Source organism: Acomys russatus, chromosome 26 (genome assembly GCF_903995435.1).
Source record: "Acomys russatus chromosome 26, mAcoRus1.1, whole genome shotgun sequence".
In the NCBI taxonomy this organism is placed as follows: Eukaryota; Metazoa; Chordata; class Mammalia; order Rodentia; family Muridae; genus Acomys; species Acomys russatus.
The window spans coordinates 47,760,136-47,779,675 of record NC_067162.1 but is presented as its reverse complement, the minus strand read 5'-3'; the positions used below and the strand labels follow the sequence as shown (position 1 = coordinate 47,779,675).

General features: G+C 50.3%; 1 protein-coding gene across 1 annotated transcript in view; it reads right to left on the bottom strand.

Moving 5' to 3' along the window:
* Window positions 1-17,465, bottom strand: part of Spire2 (spire type actin nucleation factor 2) — a 41,605-nt gene extending 24,140 nt beyond the window's left edge. The window contains 2 exon segments of the mRNA XM_051169012.1: window positions 2,951-2,994; window positions 17,210-17,465. Of these exon segments, the coding sequence (XP_051024969.1) occupies window positions 2,951-2,994; window positions 17,210-17,465 (300 nt within the window).
* Window positions 17,466-19,540: the final 2,075 nt, after the last annotated feature.

Here is a 19,540-nt window from a genome sequence, read left to right as displayed (position 1 = left end):
CTGGGGATGGAGCTTTCAGGCTAACATGGGGGTCTTTGAGGACCTCTGCATGGGACTCTCTCGTTCAAAGTTCATAGGAGTGTAACGCAGGCGTCCTTTAGGTGTCTGGTAGCAGTTTCCCCTCTGTGAACTCCGGACAAGGGCCGGCTGATCTCCCAGGCCAGCAGACCAGGCCTTAGAGGAGTGAGCTATCTGGGTGGCAATGCACCTGTGAATGCCAATAACTGGCAGCCAGATGGCAATGCAGATGCCTTAGAAATATAGTGATTCTTCCGCCCAATTTCCAGCTAACTATATACAGAAAATACCATTTTCACAGAGTTCATAAGCAGCGCTTGAGTGCTGCTTAGGTGACAGCATTCCAAGGAAGCAGGAGTATCTTGTCACTGGCATTAAGAACTATGCGTGGCAGTAAGAAGTAGCACCAGTCTGGTGAGGTGGCCCACGCCTTTTAATCCCAGCACTTGGGAGGCAGAAGCAGGTGGACCTCTGTGAGTCTGAGACCAGCTTGGTCTGCACAGTGAGTTCCAGGACAGTCAAGGTTAGGTAGAGAGACCTTGCCTCAAAAAGCCAGGACAGCTGTTTTGAATAGCGTGGCCTGGAGCACAGCATGCAAACCAGGCCGCACTTGACTGCTGCATCACGACTGCTGATTTTAAATAATTTCAATCCACGCCCAAACAGATTTTTACCTTTGTGTACAAAAAAAGAAAAAAAGGAAAAGCCCGTACAGCAGCAGCACACAGACTCTGAGCTGGCTTCACTGGTTGGTTGGTTGTTGGTTTTGGTTTTTTGAGACAAGGTTTCTCTGTGTAGCCTTGGCTGTCCTGGACTCCCTTTGTAGACCAGGCTGGCCTCAAACTCACAAAGATTCTCCTACTTCTGCCTCGAGTGCTGGAATTAAAGGCCTGTGTCACCACACCTGGCTCATTATTGAGTTTGTTTGTTTGTTTTTTTAAAGATTTATTTATTATTTATACAGTGTATGTCTACATGTACAACTGCCCGCCAGAAGAGGGCACCAGATCTCATCACAGAGAGTTGTAGCCACCATGTGGTTGCTGGGAATTGAACTCAAGCCCTTTGGAAGAGCAGCCAGTGCTCTTAAACTCTGAGCCATCTCTCCAACTCTCATTGTTGTTTTTATGTAACATATGGGATCCCCTAGGTCTGTGCTCACCTCGCCCTTGGAATGTTACCACGGTAAACATGTAAGTGCAAAGGTTTCTTTCCCCTCCCTCCCTCTCTCCCTCCTTCCCTCCCTTCATATCTCTTCTTTACTTTTCTCAAAGTCTCAGTCTTCCAAGTAGCCAGAATTAAAGGTCTGTACCATTGCATACAGCCTTGTAAATTATTATTATATTAAAATTATGCTTTGGAAAGACAAGTGAAAAGCCATAATTCAAAGGAAGAAAACTTCAGAGCAGGCAACATGTTCTGTAACCCCACTTTCTAACTCTGCCACTCAGATGCCACTCCTTTCTAGTCCCCAAAGGTTCCTTCTCGTCCTAGGGTACAAGTGGTCTCCACTCTTAATCGCCTTTCGAGAAACAAGTAGAAAAAATAAGATGAAATCCCACTCATTGGGGAAAAAAAACATGGAAGAAATAAAGCAGGGCTGGAGAGATGGCTCAGAGGTTAAGAGCACTGGCTGCTCTTCCGAAGGTCCTGAGTTCAATTCCCAGCAACCGCATGGTGGCTCACAACCATCTATAATGAGATCTGGTGCCCTCTTCTGGCCTGCTGGCTCACATACAGGCAGAGCACTGTATACATAATAAATAATTTAAAAAAGAAAGAAAGCAAGCAAAAGGCAGCAGCAAGCCAAGAGAGGCAGTGCAGGCCTGTAATCCCTGCGTTACTTGGGACACTGGGAAGTGGGAGGTCAAAGCTTCACCTGGCCTCAGCTACAGGGTAAGTTGAGGCCAGCGCTGGTTACACTGCTTCAAAACCATGTAAAAACAACAACAAAAATAAACACCAGATTCAAAGCATTAGCTCTAGACAAAGGGTGGACGGAAATGCAAGCAGAGGTCAGTCATTGATCACTAGCTAGTTTCTCATCTGCCCTGAATGCCACGCTGAGAAGCCTACCCTGTAGACCACCTCGCTCGCTGGTGGCCCAGAGAGTGGGGTCAGCAATACCTCGGGCTCTGACCACACTAGGCTCCTCAGCCTGCCTGTCCCCTGTGAATGGTTTCTTCACCAACCTCTCAGCTAAGGCCTTCATGTGTTTTATCTGTGTCTTGTCTCGCCTAAAGGACTGTGTAACTTTGTATATACTTTATAATTTACACTCTACAACACAGGTGTATAATTAGGTTTCTAGTGTGATAAAACACCATGACCAGCCAGGCATGGTGGCACACACCTGTAATCCCAGCACTCGAGAGGCAGAGGCAGGCAGATCACTGTGAGTTCGAGGCCAGCCTGGTCTACACAGCGATTCTAGGACAGCCAAGGCTACGCAGAGAAACCTTGTCTCAAGAAAGCAAAAACCAAAGTAAAACAAAAACACCACCATGACCAAAAGCAACTAAAGAAAAGATTTATTTCATCTTACAGCCCTCAAGTTGTAACTCTCGTCGCTGAGGGAAGGAACTCCAGGCAGGGAGCTGGAAGAAAGGACAGAAGCAGAGGCCATGGAGGGAGGGGACTGTTTACGGGGTGGCTTGCTCCTCATGGCTTGCTCAGCCTGATTTCTTACACCACCCAGGGTCAACACCTAGGGGTGGCACTGTCCACAACGGGCTGCCTCGTCCCCACCCCACATCAATCAGGAACCTCGAAAATATCCCATAAGCTTGCCTACAGGCTGACCTTATGGAGGCAGTTTCTCAATTGCTGTTCCCTCCTCTCAGAGGACTCAGATTGACAAAAAAAAAAAATTAACCAGCACGACAGATAAATGTTATCACCTATGAAGTAATCTAAAGTTGCTTTCCAATACCTGGGCTTCTGAGCTGGCTGGCCGCACCACCATGGTTGTAGGCTCTGCAAGAGAAAACAGCCAAGATTATGTTGGAAGCCCCAAGACCCCGGCACACAAAGCTGCTCATCTCTTCTCCCTCCACTCCATCTTCCCTAAGATGCACAGCACATCCCCAAAGGAACGCCAGAAAGCTCACAACGGGCTGAGATACTTGGCCAGCTGTGGGCAGGACTCAGGCAACAGAGCGCAAGTGAGCTGGACCTGCTCTCAGACAGCTGTCCACGCCCTGGTCCGTAGCAACAGCTCAGGGGAGACAGTCAGGGTAAGGACAGTCGGCGGGACTGTGTGTGAGTTTGTCCAGCTTCTGAAGAAGGGGGGCTGCTCGGTTGTCACTGCAGGGAAGACCAGTGGTCTGAAGTGGACAGCCCACTTCCCTAGGACAGAGGTCCCGTGAGCCAGGACACGACAGGGAGATAAGAAACCCTGACCCTAGGTAAATAAATCTACTTCTGATGGCGGGCCCTTGGTTTGAGGTTTCTCAAATGACGCCTTCCAAAGAACGAGGCCTGTGTTGAACGGCAGGTGGGAGCTGGATCCGCAATGTGTTTACTAAACGCATCTGGGAACGCCGCCAAGACTTGACTCGGGATGTTCAAGGGCTTACCCGTGGGGCTAGGCCGCAGCGCAGGAGGCAGATGGCTCCAACACCCATTTCACAGATGAGGAGCTGAAGGCCTCGGCTATTGGATACCACAGCTGGTGGTGGCCAAGGAGGCAGGCCGGAGACCTTAGAACCTGGCCACCAGCAACTCCCCAATTACCCCGCTTCCAACTGTCCCCAGGTGTCCTTAATCTGTCTTTATAGCACATAATGGCAGAACCATGAAAGGATATGAACTACAGCTTCCTTAAGTTCTACAATAAAGTTAGCATTAAAAAAAATAACATGAAACTGTCTGCTAAGTAAACCTGCTAACTCCACAAATAAATTCAAATTGTATCAAGAGCCAGGAAGATTGCCAAAGACAGAGACTTCGAGATCCACTAAAATAATGGAAAACAACCATTCTCCGCTATCAGTGAGGCAAGATAGGAAGAGCTCAAAGAAGAAACTGTCGGAGGGTCTGCAATTCCAGGGACTCTGTCCCCAGCCCAGGCTGGATGTTCAACCAAACTCTGTAGCTGGGACTGGATTAAGACACTGGAACGATGAAAGAAAACTGGGCAAGAATAAAGGTGCTTCCTGGGAAAAGGTCACGCGCTGTGTCCCTCTGGGGGTCAAGAAGGCAGGGCAGGCTGGTGGACAGTAGCTGGTTCTGAGCACATAGCCCATCCTGGTCTTCAGCCCAGACCAGCTTTCTGGTCAGAATTGTTAAAAAGACAATGTCTCACGTACCCCAGGCTGGCCTTGAAACTCACCACTTAGCTGGGAGAACCTTGAGTTTCTGACCCCCTTGCTTCCACCTCTCCCATACTGGATTTCTTTTGTGTGCAGATACACCCAGGTTATGTGGAGGAGACTGACCCCAGGGCCTCCCTGTGGAGGACACCGACCCCAGGGCCTCCCTGTGCACGCTACGTAAGCACTCTCCCGACTGAGCTCTGATCCTAGCCCACGAGCAGAATGTCTCTACTGCTTACATAGTTGTCTTAGTCAGGGTTTCCGGTGCTGTGGTGAAACACCACGACCAAAAACCAAGTTGGGGAGAGAAGGTTTATTCAGTTTATGCTTCCACGGTGCTGTTCATCACAAAGGACACCAGGGCAGGAACTCAAACAGGGCAGGATGTTGGAGGCAGGAGCTGATGCAGAGGCCATGGAGGGTGCTACTCACTAGTTTGCTCAGCCTGATGCCTTATAGAACCCAGGACCACCAGCCCAGAATGGCACCACTTGAAATGGGCTGGGCACTCTGGCACTGATGACTAATTGAGAAAATGCCTCACAGCTGGATCTCATGGAGGCGTTTCCTCAACTGAGGCACCTTTCTCTCTGGTGACTCTAGCTTGTGTCAAGTTGACATAGAACAATAGTGTGTTAACAAATGATGTGCCAATTTGTTCATGGATCTAATTATGCTTCAAGTTGCAAATATCTGGGAAATTTGATTATTGGTGTTTTGGGACAGACTACTATTGTTTGGCTCAAAGTCATTGCAATCCTCCTGCCTTGGTTTCTTGAGTGCTGGGATTCCAGGGACATGCCACTAGGCCAGGTTAGTCTTGGGTTTTAATGAGCAGGCTTTGTGTGTTTCAGGGGTCACAGTGACCACACACACAGCCAGAGGCCAGGCCCACAAATGTTAGCATCTCCTCGGCAGAGCGTGAGGTGTGTGTGTGTGTGTGTGTGTGTGTGTGTGTGTGTGTGTGCGCATCACAGCAGGCGTCCACGGTTTCTTCTCTACTCATGAGGAAACTGGAGCTCGGGCACACTGAGAGACTTAAAACCATACAGATGATAAATGACGGAGCTGGGCCAACAAGTTCCCATTATGTCTGAAATGCCCCGTCAAGGTGGGAGCTGGAAGCAGGACGCTAAGTTCCCACCAGCGTCATTTCTGCTGAGGATTCAGACTCCGCTTAGCGCTCATTTCTCCAAGAAGGGTACCCTCACCCTGAAGAGAGGACAGCCGTTCACATTCTCTTGGGGTTTTATGCTTGTTTGTGGAGGTAGGTTTTCTCTGTGTAGCTTTGGCTGTCCTGGACTTGCTTTGTAGACCACGCTGGCTTCGAACTCAGAGAGATCAGCTTGCCTCTGCCTCCCAAGTGCTGGGATTACAGGCGTGCGCCACCACAACCCGCTCTCCAGATTCTCTTGTTAAAACAGCAAGTGGGGAGAAATCAAGAGGCTAGGGAGGTTCCCTGGAAATGATCCTGTGTCATGGAAGTAAGAGGTAGGCCTGCACTTGGAGAACTGTCTGTGGTTTCCGCAGCCCCAGCTGCAGCCCCAGCCGCTCCTCTAGGCAGAGGGAGCTTCCAGGGAAGGTGCATCTGCCCCAGCAGCGGGGGAGGAGCTTGGCAGCTGGAGCCAACATCTGCCTCCGGGGAGCCAGGCTGTCCTCCAAGAGACTGAAGTCAGGTTCTGACCAGTCCACGGTTATGGAGTATCTGTCTGACATCACTTCGTCACCCAGGAGACGGAAATGGCACCTTCCTGCCTAACTCACGGTATCACCTCAAGGAAGAAGTGAGGTAACAGCTGCAGAGATGCTTCCTAAGGTGTGACAGTGGGTGGATGTGGAGTGCCGGATGCAGTGGTGCAGTGGGATGGTAGGACTTCCTGGCTTTGACTCCTCTGTGGGCTTAGGGTCAGGGTTAGCTATGCACTCTACATGATGCAACCCCCACACATACTCTGCTAAAGGGGACTTTATACACCTTGGGAAGACCTCTTGCTACCCAGGACATTCCCCACCCCAAGCCTGGGCTCCTGGGAGTATTCTGACAGTGAGTGGCGGCTGGAAGGAGCAGGGCCTTTTCAAGCCCAAAAGACTTCCAGTCTTGCATCCCAGGCACAGGGCACAGGGCACCAAAGTACCTGTATGGCCAAAACACACAGCTGAGGGGCGTGTCATGAAGATGTGGCATACAGTTTCTGGTGGGCAAGGGAACTGGCCACAACCCTTAGAAGGCAACCTGCCAAGTCTCTCAAAGTTATATAAACCTCCTTCTGACTGAGCAGGTCAGCTTCTAGAAGGTACACCCCACAGCACAATGCCTACAGTGTCACTCAGTGTTGCATCTAGGCCACACCAAAAACCTATAGTGCCCACTAAAGACAGACACACAGGGTATCTACAGCCAGGACATTGGATGTCATTAAAAAGAACAAGGGGGCCAGGTAACATGGCAGATTAAGAAATTTATTTGAGGGCTGGAGAGATGGCTCAGGGGTTAAGAGCACTGACTGCTCTTCCAAAGGTTCAATTGACTTCACATTCTTCCTGAGTTCAATTCCCAGCAACCACATGGTGGCTCACAACCATCTATAATGAGTGTGGTGCCCTCTTCTGGCATGAAGGAGTGCATGCAGGCAAAACACTGTATACATAATAAATAGATAAATAAATAAATCTTTTAAAAAATAATTAAAAAAAAAAAAAAAAAGAAATTTACTTGAAGCCAGGTGTGGTGGCACATGCCTTTAATCCCAGTGCTCGGGAGGCAGAGGCAGGCAGATTGCTGTGAGTTCGAGGTTAGCCTGGTCTACAAAGGGGGTCCAGGACAGCCAAGACTACACAGAGAAATCTTGTCTTTAAAAAAAAAAAAAAAGGGAAAAAATTTACTTGAAACCAGATCTGGTACTAACATTCCAAGGTTCAGGCCAACATGGGTACAACAGAAAGACCCTGTTTTATACGAGCAAGCCAATGAGATGCCTTTGTATGCTGCGCTGACCCAAGGCCCTGACTCAGGGAAAAAAACCAGAAGGCGACACCTGAATTTAGGAGGAAGTACACATGCCTGAGTGCTGCTGTGTGCAGGAAAGCCTCACATTCTTGGCAGCCTGTGCGAAGGGAGGATGGGCATCCAGGCACAGTGGCACCAGGGCTCCTTCGGGGTCTTCCCTCAAGCTTTCTCAGCTTGACCGCTCGCCGCTCTTATCGTGGACTCCCATTCCATTCCCGGCACCCACAGAGCAGCTCACAGCCATCTGTAACTCTGATTCCAGGGGATTCAATGGCCTCTTCTGCCTCCATGGTCATCCAGCACACACACGGTATACATACATACATACATACATACATTCAGGGAAAACACTAGTACATATAGAATAAAATTTAAAAGCCGGGCCTGGTGGCACATGCCTTTAATCCTAGCACTCAGGAGACAGAGGCAGGTGGGTCTTTGAGTTCAAGGCCAGCCTGGTCTACAGAGTGAGTCCAGGGTAGTGTCTCCTAGCTAAGAGACTATGGAGTCAAAGGTCATGTGACTGAGCAGTGGCAGTTTCCTGTCACAAAAGTGATATCACTTACCACAAAGGGCATGTCAGGATTGAATGAAAACACGCCCAGTGACTGGCAGTAAGTAAGCCACACATGCAGGTGGGTGGCTTCCACTGTCAGGAACTGAACTGTAAAACTGAGCTGCGACCCAGGTCTAGCATCACGAGGGAAAACTAAGAGAGACCCACCCACAGGAAGGCATGGCGTCAGTCCCGTGCTTGTTTAACTAACAGTTCTATGGGGCAAAGGGATACAGGTGTGTCCTTCTTCCTCGTCCACAGCTGGGTGGTGGCTGATCCTGGCAGGAGTAAGAGCGGCAGGCACGCGCGCGCGCGCGCACACACACACACACACACACACACACCCCACACACCGCTCCCAGGAAGTGTCCCAAGAAGCAGCAGGAAGCCTTGCACCCCAAGCCTTGGGCACTCACGATGCTCTAACAATAGGCAAACCTTGGGGACTGAGGCAGGATGGGACTAAAACAACAAAACAAAACGTCGGACAGGCCTGGCTTCCGTGCTCCTGCTGCGCTTCCACACCCAACCTCTGGCAACACATCTGGAGACATCATCGGGACCCCAGGACTAGTCCCAGCAGGGAGACAGTGCACACAGCAGACAAAATTAGATCCAGCAAGATGGCTCAGCAGGTAAGAGTGCTTGTTCTACAAGCTTAAAGACTAGAGTTCCAGCCCAAAAACACAGTGGAAATGTGTCCTCATTGTCACCGCATGTGCCTGCTCATACTCACAGGCGTGTAACACGCCTTGTGTGAGACACACACGCATAAATAAATTTTAAAATTAAAAAAAAATTTTTTAATAACTTATTTAATTTTATTCTATATGTACTGGTATGGCGATGCCAGAATCCCTGGAACTCAAGTTACAGTTTTGAGCTGCCATGTGAAGGTCCTTTGGAAGAGCAGACAGTGCTCCTAACCACTGAGCCATCTCCCACTGAGCCATCTCCCCAGCCCTGAAATGTTATGAGTGTTTTACCTGCATCTATGTAAGCTCCTCCATGCATGCAGTGCCCACAGAGGCCAGAAGAGGGCATCAGACCCTCTGGAACTGGTTATAGCTGTGAGCTGTTCTGTGGTGCTGGGAACAGAACCTCAGTCCTCTACAAGAGCAGCAAGTTCTTTCAGCTCATGAGCTATCTCTCCAGCCTCAGCTCCCTTTTCTTGTCTTTATTTTTCCTTTCTTCCCTTTTTAAAAATTTTGTTTGTTTGTGTGTTTTTTTTTTTCCCCCCTGAGATAAGGAATCTCTAGGTAGCCTTGGCTGTCCTGAAATCACTCTGTAGACCAGGCTGGCCTCAAACTCACAGAGACCTACTTGTCTCAACCTCCTGAGTGCTGAGATTAAAGGTGTGCACCACTATGCCTGGTGCATAATTGGTTTGTTTGTTTATTTCAAGACAGGGTTTCTCTGTGTAGCCTTGGCTGCCCTGGAATTCACTCTGTAGATCAGGCTGGACTGAAATCTGCCTGCCTCTGCCTCCCAAGTGCTGGGATTAAAGGTTCTACCACGCCTGGATTTTTTCTTTTTCTTGCTTGAGGAGGTCAGAAAGGATGCTGGATCCTTTAGAACTGGAATTATAGACAGCTGCAGAGGGTTGTGAGCCGCCATGTGGGTGCTGGGGCTTGAACCCGGGTCCTCTGGAAGAGCAGTAAGTGCTCTTAACCACTGAGCCATCTCTCTAGCCCCCTTGAGACATTTTCTTAACCGTAGTTTCCTTCTCAGGTGACTTTAGCTTGTGCCAGGTTGGCATATGTCAAGTTGACATGAAACTAGTGAGCACACTGTGGTAGGAATGCAGAGCCTGGTATAATATGCCCACCAGTGACCAACACAAAGCCAGTTGATAAAACTACAATTCTGGAACTGAGCTCTGGGCAGGTGTGGAATACAGATTTCTGGGCCATGCAAATATGACCAGATCTGGAAACTGAGAGAGGGGTCAGGGTGGGAGATCTTTCACAGTGTGGTAAAGCCTCCACAGCAGACACTTGGCACAGAGCTGCCAAAAGACACATAATACTTATGTTTCATTAGATGCAACTTTAACTTTGTTTCTTTTCTATTTTGCTTTATTTTTTGAGACAGGATCTGATACAGCTAAGGCTAGACTTAAATTCATGTCCGTAGTGGAAAATGACCTTAAACTCCTGATTTTCCTGCCTTTCCCTCCTAAGAACTTGAATTACAAGCATGCACCACCATGCCCAGATGCATGCAATCTTATTTTTACACTTACAGCTCACTGGTAGAGTGCTTACGCAGCATATGAAAGGCCTTGCGTTCCATCCCAAGCTTGCACGTGAGCTCTAAGCAAACAGTAAATTCTCGCAAATAACATCCATGCTGAACTATTTAGGGAGAATGTCAACAAATTCCTTGAAATGCATTAAAAATAAATGAGAGACTGAGAGACCTTGATGGAAATACACTATGTACAGTGAGGGGCTGGAGAGATGGCTTAACTGGCTGCTCTTCTAGAAGACTGGGGTTCAGTTCCCAGCACCCACATGAAGGCTCACAACTGTATGTAACTCCAGTTTGTTCGAGGATCTGACACTCTCTCACAGACATATGTGCAGGTAAATCAATGCATATAAAATGAAGATAAATTATTTAAAATGTCATAATGAATTCCATTGTATGTATGACTAAATATGTGATCATTTAAAACTTCTTCTTAGCCGGGCGTGGTGGCACACACCTTTAATCCCAGCACTCGGGAGGCTGAGGCAGGCAGATCACTGTGAGTTCAAGGCCAGCCTGGTCTACAAAGTGAGTCTTGGGCAGCCAAGGCTACACAGAGAAACTCACAATAGAAAAAAACATAACCATTGAGATGTAACAAGAATAAATAAATAAAAAGAAAAGAAAAAAGCAAAAAACAAAAAACTTCTTCTTAAAGGGGAGTTAAGCAGAAGTGCTCCTACTTTCCTCTCTGTGATCAGCAGAACAGTAACCCCAAGGCCGCCATGTTCTAACCCTCAGGACCTGTGGATATGCTATGCTATGTGGTGGGTGAATAGCTAGCCTGAAGGCAGAGACTGTTCTTGATTTATGGCATCTTAAACTGGAAGAGAATATACTTGCATTGCTTTAAGCCAGCAGTTTAAGAGTGTATTACAAGCTGGGCATAGTGGCATACGCCTTTAATCCCAGCACTGGGGAGGCAGAGGCAGGTGGATCACTGTGAGTTCCAGGCCAGCCTGGTCTACAAAGTCCTGGAGTGAGTCCAGGACAGCCAAGGCTACACAGAGAAACCCTGTCTTGGGGGGGAAAAAAAAAAGAGTGTATTACAAAGCCATAGGAACCTCATTTGTTCTCTTAAGTTCTGCCACCCTTTCCTCTTGCTTTCCTGGAGAAAGGACCACAAAGCCACTGTCCTGGAATAAAGCAGGAGTCACCGGACAGAGAAAGCAGTGGCTGAACGCACCCTCCAGGTGCTCTGGTCCTTAGGCTGCTCTGCCAAACCAGCAGGGTGCCATTTCCGGGGAGCAAGGCCATCCCCATGTCTTACCAGGCCACCGCCTCTGAGGGATCAGTTAGTGACCAGAGCTGCTTCAGGGCTCTACACTCTGGTCCAGAATTCCCACAATGGAAGGCACAGAGGACTTTAGCTGTGCCCACACTTTTACCACACCTGTGCTATGTTGCACACTGAAACGATTCTTTGTGGACACTGAGTTGGCCACAGATGGGTGTGGAGAAGGCCCAGGGTCTTGAACAAGGCGGCAAGGCTGGGGCTGCACCATGCAAGTTACAGAGGGACACAGACAGAGGCTGCTGTTGTGGAAGGCTCAGCTTAGAGGTCAACATGCTTTTGTTTTACTCTCAGGCATGGGATATGGAGGCTGCTCCAGTTTGTCCACAGCTGATAACTGCCTCCTGAGAGGGCGAGTGGTGTTTGTCAGCTGGGAACTACCTTGTGCAAGAGTGTGGTCTTTGTCAGTGGGGATAAAAGCCAGACCCAAAGAGAGACTGGGGGCTCTGAGAAGGAAGAAGGCTGCTGGTGCTTCCCCCTGGGGCTCCTGGTGCTGCTGATGCAGTGAGCGGAGAAAGAGTCTGAGAGATCCTGAAATGAGGGTTGGACTCGCCCCAAGGAACCCGACGACCCTGAACAGCAGGAAGCAGCTAAGGAAAACTACGCCCCTTCTCCCCACTAGCCTTCTTTCTCCCCTACCTGGCTTTGGGGTGTTGGAACGGACTGGGGTGGAGTATGGAGAAAGAGATTGAAGGAACCCAAAATAAAAAATAGTTGTTTAAAAGTATGCTAACAGGCTGCCTAAGACTTTTTCCTTGCAGAAGTACATTTCCAAGCATGTGAGCAAATGGGTGGGCTAGGGACCAGAATCCTGACTTCAGGTATCTTGGTCTTCCGAGACTGCCCGCCTTGGGTACAGGTGTGTTGCAGAGGAAAAATATGCTTGAAGAAAAAAAAAAAATCAAGGTCTAAGCCAGGTGTGGTGTCGCACTTGGGAGGCAGAGGCAGGTGGATCACTGTGAGTTCGAGGCCAGACTGGTCTACAAAGCAAGTCCAGGACAGCAAAGGCTACACAGAGAAACCTAGTCCCAACAAACTAAAAAGAAAAAAAAAAAAGACCTTACTTCTGCTTTTCTGAATAGGAGGGCCCAGGGTTAGGGCCCTGGGGAAGTACACAGGGAGCCCTTTGCAGAACTTCATTCCTCAAGCTACAGCGGGCATTTGTGTCAAGGGTTCATTTGCATGGACCCTGGATACTGTATCCCAAGGCGAATCTGGCCAAGGTACACAGGGGTGTGGCCCACGGACACCTGCTGCTGTGCCACAGGCCAGAGCTTCCCTTTGGTGGTGTGCTCCAAGGCCACAGCAACACAGACACTAGCTCTGAGGCAGGAGCCATGTCACGCTCACTCAACTGACCTGGGTCAGCTGCTTCTCCTCTGTGACCTTGAGTTTCTCCAGGTACAGAGCAGGGATCGCAACAAGATGCTCTGGCAGGAACAGGAAGCCCAGCACTGTTGTATACCCGCCCTATGAGCACCTCTGAACAGTGCTCCAATCACCCATGCATGGCAGCCCGGTTAGCCCACCATGACTTAGCTAAGTGACCTTCACAGGGCACAGGACTTCACAGGTGCCCGGTGGTAGTGAGGTGGGCGACACAACTGTGACAGGGACTGAGGAAGCAAGAGCAGGGGCCACGTGAGAAGGACTTGGCTCAATAAGCACGTTCGATCACAAATGTTCTGGCATCCAGGAGACTCGGAAGGGACTAATTCCCTCCTCTGCGGTGGAATGTCCCCTTCCTTATCATTTTTGGGTCCCCTCAGGGTGACGGAGAGCACTGTTCTTGGTCAGGGCCACGCACAACACTAATGAAGGCAGCTGAACCACTAATGAAGGAAGCCCTGGCCACTGGTGCAGCTCAAGGGCGCCAACAGCCAAGAGCCACGTTGTGAGTTCTTAACTCCAGGGGTTCACGGACATGTCTTAGAAGCCAAAGATCTACTTTAGTTCAAAGAGGGGGCACTGGGCTGAGAGAGACAAGAGTAAAAAAATAAAAAATAAATTAATAAAAATTAAGCCCTTAGTTGAAAAATATGGCCAATTTAGAGCTGCAGCTGCAGTAACAAGTGGCACACAAGTGAGGGGGAGGGAAAGAACCTTGGCTTGTGCTTCCTGGGGCCGGGAGAGGTGGCCACGCCACGGGACGTGAGAATGCCTACTCTTCAGCATTCTTGGACAATAAGAGTGAAAATGTAGCAAGGCGGTGACGGTGCACCCATTTAATCCCAGCACTTGAGAGGCAGAGGCAGGCAGATCTCTGAGTTCAAGACCAGTCTGGTCTACAGAGTGAGTTTCAGGACAGCCAGGGCTATAGAGAAACCCAGTCTTGAAAAACACACACATCTCAGCTGATATATATATGTACACACACACACACACACACACACACACACACATATATATATACATACACACACATATACACAATTAAAACTTATAAAAATGTATTAATTTAACAAAAGTAAAAGGGTAAGTTATAGTTTCAATTTTAGCACTTGAGAGGCTGAGGCAGGAGGTTCTTCAGTTCCAAGAGCCCCACCACAGACACACACACACACACACACACACACTCCTAGGGTGACTATGAAGAAGCCTTCTAATGTAAGATTAACAGGAGATTGCCAGGCAAGGTAGCTCATATCTGAAATTTTAATATTGAGGACACTGAGGTGGAAGGACCTCCATGAGTTTGAGGCCATCCTGAGCTACATAGCAAATTCAAGGCCAGCCTGGGCTACATGAGAAGCCGTGTCAAAGAAACACAATAAGGAGGCTGGGGAACTGGCTTGGTGGGTAAGGCACTTGCTGCACAGGCGTGAGGAACTGAATTTGGGGCTGCAGACCCCATGTTAATGTCGAGCTTGGCAGCAGGGCGGAGAAGCCCTGGGCCAGGGGCTGTGCAGGGAGAGAGTGGGAGATAGCGCTCACTATACCAGGCGGGCAGCAGCCAGGCTGGTCCAAAGGGTGAGCTCCGGGTTTAGTGAGAGGCTCTGTCTCAAATGCAAGGTGGAGAATAAGACCTGCCACGGCTCAGAGACTGACCTAACTGGGTGACAAGATCCAATGGACCCAACATCCAGTAGAGCAGATTAAGAAAGTCTGCTGGCTTCCAGCTGAAGTGCTGACGATGGTTTCTGACCACCACTTAAGGGATCCTCTGGGGAATTCACTAGTTGCTCACCAGAGAAACGCTGGGCTAGACACTTGGTGGGGTGGCGGTGGGAGGTGGGGGAGAAGGGGGTGCGGGGGAGGGGGTGGCTACCTTACAATTTCAGCTGATTTATGAAGCTTAGAGACTGTTGTGGTAAACACACTTTTAATCCTTAAAGAGCCAGCATCAGGGGCCTGGAGAGATGGCTCAGTGGTTAAGAGCACTGCCTGCTCTTCCGAAGGACCCGGGTTCAATTCCCAGCACCCACATGGCAACTCACAACTGTTTGTAACTCCAAGATCTGACACCCTCACACCAATGTACATAGATTAAAGTTAAATAAAATATATTAAAAAAAAAAAAAAAAAAAAAAAAAAGAGCCAGCATCAGGGGCCTGGATGAGAGGATCATTTGACTCAAGGGTTTAATACCAGCCTGAGCAATATAGCAAGATCCTGTGCTAAAACACACATGCAAGCACACACGCGCGCGCACACACACATACACACACACACACACACACACACACCACAGACACCAAAGATGTGCTGGGTAGAAAGTGAAGTTGGACCAGGCCATGGTAGCACACGCCTTTAATCCCAGCACTTGGGAGACAGAGGCAAGCGGATCGCTGTGAGTTCGAGGCCAGCCTGCTCTACAAAGCGAGTCCAGGATAGTCAAGGCTACACAGAGAAACCCTGTCTCAAAAATAAATAAATAAAAAATAAAATAAAATAAAAAGTGAAGTTGGACCCCATTGGTGCCACAGACAAGTTCCTCTCTCCAAAGGTCAACACAGAGTGCTTTCTCTGAGTTTTGACCCACAGGAAGTGCTACTGGTCTGAGAACAGTAAGCCTGGGGGATGGAAAGCCAGGCTATGACGGTACCTTCTGATGGTCAGGAGAAACCCAACAGGGAGCGCAGCTTGGTTTGTTCACAGGGCAGCCCACCACCCTGACAGTGGCAAGCCACTTACAACCCTAATCCTCAGTTTCCTAGGCAGACCTCAAAGGCTCCCTGCAGTCCTGGCTTGCTCTGCAGTGCTGGGAGCCAGATTCTAGGTTAGAGTCTCTATGGTAAGCAATGGAGTGGGCCCAGGAATAAGAAATAGTCTTGTGAGGTGGCCAGAGCCTCAGAAGTAAAGCTCCATGAACCAGCAGGCTGCAGGGTCACCAGGTGAGAGCAGTTGATGGCTGTGCACCTTTCTCTTCAGGCCAGCCTTGGGAAGGTGGAGCCATACAGTGGAAGCAAATCATGCCGCTTTCTGAGCAAATTGGCCAAGGTTAAACCGCAGCCTTACCTGGGTGCTGTGCATATAATTTCCCTGTGAAATGTATCAGTGCTTTTGTGCAAAGTGCAACAACATGCAAGTGTCGGGCAGGGGGGCGGAGGGAGGAAGAAAGGGGCCCAGGCTGAGAAGGCCTGGGAAAACAGTGGTAGCGCCTGTGTGCGCACAATGGGCCCTCCCTGTTAGAGACACGGCCGGGCCGCCGGGCCGCCGCTGCCCCTTGCTTCTGTTTGGCTTTGCTTGTCATTCTGAGTCCCACGCAGATGCCTGCTGGGGAGAATTTCTGCAAGCCCACAGCTCTCAGGGTTGGAGAGAGGCCAGCCTTCACTCAGCAAACACACAGCCTGCCTTTGTGCTCCCAACAGGGTATCAACTTTTAGGGCAAAATCACTCACTGTATGCGCTACACTAGAACTACAATTCTCCAGAGGGTGAAATGAAGGGAAACAGTACATAGCTGCATGAACTCACCACTCCGAATAAACAGAATTCAAGACTCTCTCAAAGCTTAACGTTGGTTCTTATTGATGTTTAACTGTTGTCTGTTTTGTTAATCACAAATTATACACTCTTCTTGGACTTACAATTAAACTTAGAAAATTAGTATCAACTCAGTACAGACTCAGAGGGAGGCAACCCCCCCCCCCATACACACACACCCGGAAAAAGACCGGCATCTCTAAGTAACCTTAAGGTCTACAGTGGCGCCAGCCAGCGTAGAGTGCCAGCAGAAAGGACTCACCCACAGGCCCTACAGGGAGGCGAGGCCGGAGGGCTGCAGACTCCCCCAACCCACCTAGGAGAGAACTGGCTACAGGAGAGGTTCCCGGGATGCTGAGATGCCGTGTTCAGGGACTTAAAGGTTAAAGACACTCGGGCTTCTAGCCAAAGCCCTTCTCCCCCGGGAAAAGCGTTCCAACCGGCAGCCAACCGGCCGGCCCCTGGCCTTGCACATCAGGAGAGGATGGGCTGCTAGTGGTAGGGTTACCCCAGACTCTGTGTGTGTGTGTGTGTGTGTGTGTGTGTGTGTGTGTGTGTGAGAGAGAGAGAGAGAGAGAGAGAGAGAGAGAGAGAGAGAGAGAGAGAGAGAGAGAGAGAGAGAGAGAGAGATAGTGGGGTTCTCTTAGGTGGAAAGAAAAGACAAGGAGCTCCCCACATCCAAAGGGCAGGGTGGGGCCTTCCGCGTCCCGCAGAGCGCTATCTCCGCGCTGATGAGAGAAAGGTCTAGGGCCCGGCTCCTGGCACCCCGGTACCCTCAATGGCCTCCCGCCCGCCGCGCCGGCCACACCCCCACCCTCTCCCTCCCCACCGCGCCTCACCGGGCTCCAGCCGCGCGCCAACCGAGCCGTCCCTACGCAGGAGGATGTCTGCCGTGTCCCGGATGCGCCGCACGCCGCCCGGCTCGCCCCGCAGCCCGCGGCAGCCCTGGAAGCACACCGCCCAGGCCTGCTCCTCGTTGATGGGCTGCTCGTACACCTTCAGCACTTCCTCTAGGGACAGCTCCCACGGCTCCGGCCGCGTCGCGCCCCCCGCGCGTTCGGGAGCTGCTGCGCCGCCGCCGCCCGCCCGGGCCATGGCCGCCCATCATCGCCGCCCGCGCGCGCGGCGGGTCTCCATAACAGCGGGGCGACGCACCGCCGAGCGAGGGGGCGGGTCCCGCGCCGCCCGTGTGTGCTTTGTCATGCCGGCCCCGCCCCTCGCGAGCAGATGCAGGTGAGGGCGGGGGCTGCTGGAGAAGGAGGGCGCAGGCCGCCGGTCGAAGAGGCGGGGCCGGGTGGGGTGGGAAGGGAAGACCGGCTAGGGAGGGGCGAGCCAGGGAGTGGGTGGGGGCCAGCTGGAGAGGGAGGGTGCACAAGGGCAGAGGGGGGGGGCGCAAGAGGAGGGAAGCTGAAGGGGCGGTGTTGTTGAGCACACACACAGCAGGCACAAGTACACTCCCTTGGTTCTGGCTCTTTAAAGCAGACGGTGAGACAGTGCCTATGGTGGTCTTTCTGGAAGGCCTGGATGGCAAAGCGACTTAGAAGATTGCTCTAGTGTAATTGGAACAAAGATGACACAAGCCTCTAGGGATGAAGTACTTTATAAGCGGTCTTTTTTTCTGCTAGGAAGGACCAGCTTTAAACTCTTTAGTGTCTTAGTGACAAACAATGTGGCCGTCCTAATGCAACACCTCCTTTCCAGGGTGTGTCGCCTTCATTTCAGGCCAGCTACTTCAGAGCACAGCAGATAATGGTAGCGGCTAAGCACAACACACAGCTTTGTTCAGAGTGGTCTTGGCCATATTTATAACTCTTGAGAACAACGGAGCAATGCAACTGGGAAATAGACAAAGCAATTGGTCTCAGGCTCCACTACTGGCTAGAATCGCATAGGAAGCACAAGCCTGGGTGGGTCTGACCAGATCTGGAGTGAAACTCTGTACTGTAGGATGCCCTGAAGTTCTGGACACTAAGGATGGAACCACAGTCTTAAAATAATTTCACGTCACTGGGCATGGTGGCGCACACCTTTCATTCCAGCACTTGGGAGGCAGAGGCAAGCAGATCTCTGTGAGTTCAAGGCCAGCCTAGTCTACAAAACGAGTCCAGAACAGCCAAGGCTACACAGAGAAACCCTGTCTCGGGGGAAAAAAAAAGGTTGACATCATTTCAGGGGGACTTGGGTAGGAGGTGGCTGATGGTCTCATCTGGACTTTTAATCTTCAATTGGAAAGAAATTTGATACAAATAATTTTTCCTAAAGTTACTTAAATCAATAGCTGAGCAAGTTTCACACCCCTCTCCCAGTTCATAAGCTTATGAGACACATTGGATTTAGCAGGGCCAAAGGACATGGGGAAAGAGGAAATGAAAGAGAAAGTTTCCTTTCCTCTGACGTGTTATGCAGACAGCCTGGAACTCTGGCTCCTTTTCCCTGACCCTGAGAAACTCCACCGGCAACCACCTCAGAAGGGAACAGTAGAAACCTCCCACGAAGACTCTTGTTTATGTCAGGAACGAAAGTGTGTATGCAAGTAGTTTAAGGAAAGCCTGACTCACACAATGCCAAGTGTGTTGTGCGGTGACAGGGCCCACTGATGAGCCCAGGCTGGTTCTTGTTGGCCGGCTCATGGAGTGGTTTCTACATTTCGGCTTGGTGGGAATCTGACCTACTAGGAAGCACCAGCTCATCAGAAACTGGAGTGGTGACTCAGGCAAGGAGCGAGCCACCTACATGCTTTGTTTTCCCAGGAGCGATGGACCACAGCTGGGGATACCACAGTGGGGGAGACTCTCTCAGGTGGACAGGAGGAGCAAAGACAGGGAGTCCCAGTGTTTGGGGGGGCCCTGATCCAGAGGGTAGCAAGAGACCAAGCAGGAAGCAGGCACAAGGGGGGTGGGGGGGCATAATAGACCGGAATCTTGGAAACTAAGCCAAAATAAATTCTCTCTCATTTAGTTGTTGTTTGGTTGAGTTTTTTGTTTGTTTGTTTTTGTTTTTATTTGTTTGTTTTTTGGCTTTTCGAGACAAGCTTTCTCTGTGTAGCCTTGGATGTCCTATGCTCACTTTGTAGACCAGGCTGTCCTCAAACTCACAGCGATCCACCTGCCTCTGCCTCCTTAGTGCTGGGATTAAAGGCATGTGCCACCACGCCCAGCTTGGTTTTGTTG